We start from the raw sequence: 4,283 nt of genomic DNA on the forward strand, positions 1-4,283 counted from the left end.
CCCGGAGCGGATTGGTCGACTGATCCCCACGTTCGGTCGACTGATCAGATGATTTCCCCCTCATCCGATCCGCCCGATCCGCTCGCTCCGCTTCTATCTAGTCAAGTCTTATCCCCGATTCGGTCGACCGATAACCCGGTTCGGTCGACCGATCCTCTGGTTGAGCCCGGTCCACACGCTGGAAGTCTGACCTACGGCTTGGGGGTTCGGTCGACCGATTCAAGCGTTTGGTCGATCGATCCCGATCAATTTTGACCCTGCACAGAAACTGTTAAAACTCTTCTCCTGCAAAACAGAGTTAGAATATAGCAGATGATATATAAGTAAATAAATTGACAGTCTTCGGACTGTCCGGTTCTGACTTCGGATTTCCGATCGGAAATCGTAGGTCGAACCGATGCCTACTATTCTCTCTTCCGGGGAATGCGTTCTCACCTACTCCACTCAGGAGAAGTTACCTTTTGCCAGTTCGGTTCTCCAGACCGACTGGACTTTTGCTCAGCGCTCAAATCTTCCGGTCTTCATGCTGGACGCCCGCTCCACGACTCGTCTAGACTTCCACATGGTTCGCGACATCAGGATTTCCACCTAGAGTTACCGTCCCTTAGGATTTTTGCCCGAAGACTCTGACCCGCCAAGGCTTTCCGCATAGGGTTATCAGCCTCTATGACTTAGGGTTACCACCCCCTAGGATTTTTCACCTGCCTAATCGCAATTAGGAGTTTTGCCTAAGTACACTTAGAACTTTCCTGCAAAGCTCATTCAACGTATTAAATTACAAAATATCTTAACTTTAAACCCTTTGACATAATCAAAATATAGATTTGATCGTCTGATGCTTTCACACCAACAATAATTATAAAAGAATGGAAAAAAACACTTACTATCAGAAGAAGTGAAGAGTAACCAGGGTGAAAAACGAGGAGAAGATGAAAATATAAAGCGGGGAATATTAAGACCAAGCAATGGCAAGTGAAAAAATGATGACAAATACTCTACATTCACAGGAAAAAGTCTTTTATCAAAGAGACATGAATCTCCAAGCAAAACAACAAAGGAGATGAGGAAATTCATGTTCGTAGTAGGCAAGGTGGTCAAACAAGCTCAGGTTCGACCTGTAACCTGGACTTTCTATCACTCACATGGGATTAAATAGCACACGCACACATTCTCAAAGAGATAGGAGTTTGGATATATTTATTAGTTGGATCATTTTTCTAAAAACGTCATGAGATTATCCTCATATTGCTCGGATAAAAAACAAGTTAAGGATAGAATAAAGGAGTCTGTAGACTCACGAGAAGATGAAGATTGAAGAAATACTTGTATTGCTTGGAAATCTTAGAAGTTAATTTTTGATTACAACACGAGATGTTAGTCTCTATAGGGATACATGCTTAATAAAACTTATGACAACATTGATAAAAGGCTTCATCAGAAGACGCTTAGAGCTGATTTTCCTCTCACTGCTCGTGCTTGGTCATATGGTTAATAGCATCTTTAAGTGCTACTTCAACGATCAGCAAATCTAACTTTACTTTGATTATTTTCTCCCTGTGAAGAGCAGCGTTCAATTTACTCTGTGTTTAATCTCTTTGTTGTATTAAGGTCATCATACAGGGTGATTCCACCTTCTGTTCTGAATTCTCACCAAGGACCCTATCTTGATCAACACAGGAGATTTGGACCAAGAAACTTTCAGAAAACAGAGGTGTCGATTATAAAAGAGGGGAGCATTTAAACAACAAAGAAGGAAAATAAATAGATGTCACCAGGAAGCCCAGTAAGCTTCCAACTCTGAGGATTGCACTGAAGAGAAATGCATGGTTAGAATCTCTGGAAGATCCCTCTGAAGGCAAGGGACACAATGCGCAGATGTGCAGAAATAACATAGGGACAAATTTTCATAAGACTAAAAATTAACATAGGGACACAATGCGCAGATGTGCAGAAATAACAAAGATTTATAAAAGAATGAACATCCTCCCATGTATAGCAAAAGATAGGAAGGAAATACAAAATCAGTGATAAGATCGACATGCAAAAAGATGTCTCCTATTCGGTGCTGGTGTGATTAGAAGTTCATAGCATATTATGTTCTTGAAGTAATGCTTTCTCTCACTGAAGCGCCTCACCTAAAGCTGTTGTTTTTGAGCATACAATTTTTCCAAAGCTTCTTCTCTAGCGGTCATCAACTTGAGCTATGACTCAAGGGCAAGAACGTTCCTTGGACCAGAGTTTGAAGGTAGGGGAACATCATGACTTGTAGTTGCCAATAAAGTCTCAATAGATCCCTGGGAACATTGATAATAACAGTAATAGTCATTCACAAAGACGGATAATTCAGTACAACGATAATTAGTCAGTTCATTTGATCCTACAAAGATAGAGAATAAAAATATTGATTTTCAGCAAAGCGAAGGTACTCAAGGGGCCGTATGCAGGGAGTTATGCTTTTCCAGTAGTTTCTTCAGCATCTCCACGTGGTCTTGAAACTTTTGCTCATGCAATATGGCCGCACCTTCGTTCAATCATGATTCCAACAAATCATTTAACGTCTAGGTGTTTTTTCCTACTATATTGGTAAAATACTCATGATTCTTTAGGTAAAATTATAGCAAACTATCGTTGACTATCTCCAGATCAACAAAAATTTGTCGGCCGGTTGCCATAAATGGATTTTCATGAACATTTTTCGATTTACTTTGTAAGCATTGACGTCGATAAAACAATTGATGGTTCCATGATCAGTTTTAAATTTAGCGGTCATTCAAAAACAGCAGAGGAGTAATTTCTGCAACTAGAGATGCTATGCCATAAATTGGACGCAGTTATCTACTGACTTAATTTTTTTTTGTGTGTGAATATTATACTCTTCTTGTTTTTGTTTTGTTCGGTTTCAAAATTATATATCTCTCCTCCATTCTGACGCCAGGTATCTTTTTACTTTTACATTCCACGCCATTAATTCGCCGCCGGCGATTCCTTGACGCCGTCTTCCCATGTCGCGATCAGACAGCTGTGGCGGCTGCTGCTGCAAGCTCCTCTGCTCGCTCCTCCAGATCGTCATCACCGCCGGCTTCGTTCTCTTCTTCTGGTGGCTCATCTTCCGCCCCCGCCTTCCCCGCGCCTCCATCCACCAGATCCAGCTGTCCGCCTTCAACCTCACCGCCGATAATTCCACCCTCCGCTTCAGCCTCACCGTCGCCGTCGCCCTGCGCAACCCCAACAAGCGGGTCGGTCTCTACTACGACGCCCTCGACGCCGATCTCTTCTACGGCGGCGAGCAGATCCAGTCGGCGCCGCTCCCGGTCTTCTACCAGCCCCACAAGAACACCACCGAGCTCGAAGGGAAGTTCAACGGCAGCGCGGCGGGCGTGGGCGTGGCCGAGGCCTTCCGGGACGAGAGTGCGGGGGGCAGCTTCAATTTCGAGGTGAGGGTGGAGAGCAGCTTGCGGATGAAGCTTTGGTTCGTCAAGATCGGGCACTTCCATCCCAAGTTCGATTGCAAGGTAGATATTCGTGCTCCGCCGCAGGCTGGCGGCGTGTCGGTGACTAATCGGACTTGGAACTGCGATCGCTGATCCCGGCGGCGGAGCTCCGCCGCCTGTCCATCCATCGATCTAGATTTCTTTTGACTCAAATTGAATTATGCAATTCGGAATTGGACGAGCCTGCCGGCGTTGAGATGGCATCTCTGTTTGATTGTTTAATGTTAATTGGCGATTTTTCTACGCATTGTGTGAGCTGGCATCGAACTGTCTTCTATCTCTTTATGATTGACTTGAGTCTGGTGGTCATTGTTTATAATTTTGTTATTTTTTATTTATTTTTGTGATGCCTTATCTTCATTTGAATGACTTGAGCTTGACTGCGTACATTTTTTCCCACGCTTCCAGCAGATTTGGTAGTTTGGGTTGGAGATTTGTGAAGGTAGAAGAGACACGAAGCTCCATTCAATGGAGTGGAATTTTAGTTCCATATTAAAAATTCTAAGAATTTTAATTTCATATTAAGAATTCTAAGATAAATAGATTAGTTTATATTGATTCATATGAGATTATGAATAAATATATGAGGAGCGATTCTCTCGCACATGGGTCACAGGGGTGTAAATTCATGATCTAAATTGTACTGAATCATATTGACTCGTGTACAGACACGATCTGTATACGCCGAATGTCAGACTAGTCGGACCAAAATTTGCTCAAGCGGAACAACCAACATTCTGAGTGAAACAGATGCATTAAAGAAAGATTAATGTCAACCGAGTGAAACGTTAG

The 4,283-nt window shown here is 43.0% G+C and overlaps 1 protein-coding gene across 1 annotated transcript; it reads left to right on the plus strand.

The window, feature by feature from the left end:
- Positions 1-2,786: 2,786 nt before the first annotated feature.
- On the plus strand, positions 2,787-3,825 carry LOC121982674 (NDR1/HIN1-like protein 10). The gene has a single exon (XM_042535792.1). The coding sequence runs from the start codon at positions 3,003-3,005 to the stop codon at positions 3,582-3,584; it is 582 nt and encodes a 193-aa protein (XP_042391726.1). The 5' UTR covers positions 2,787-3,002; the 3' UTR covers positions 3,585-3,825.
- Positions 3,826-4,283: the final 458 nt, after the last annotated feature.

The sequence above is a fragment of the Zingiber officinale genome, chromosome 5A, assembly GCF_018446385.1.
Source record: "Zingiber officinale cultivar Zhangliang chromosome 5A, Zo_v1.1, whole genome shotgun sequence".
NCBI classification, from domain to species: Eukaryota; Viridiplantae; Streptophyta; class Magnoliopsida; order Zingiberales; family Zingiberaceae; genus Zingiber; species Zingiber officinale.

Coding starts and splice junctions, on each gene's coding strand:
- LOC121982674 (XM_042535792.1), top strand. CDS start 3,003: ATGTCGCGATCAGACAGCTGTGGCGGCTGCTGCTGCAAGCTCCTCTGC.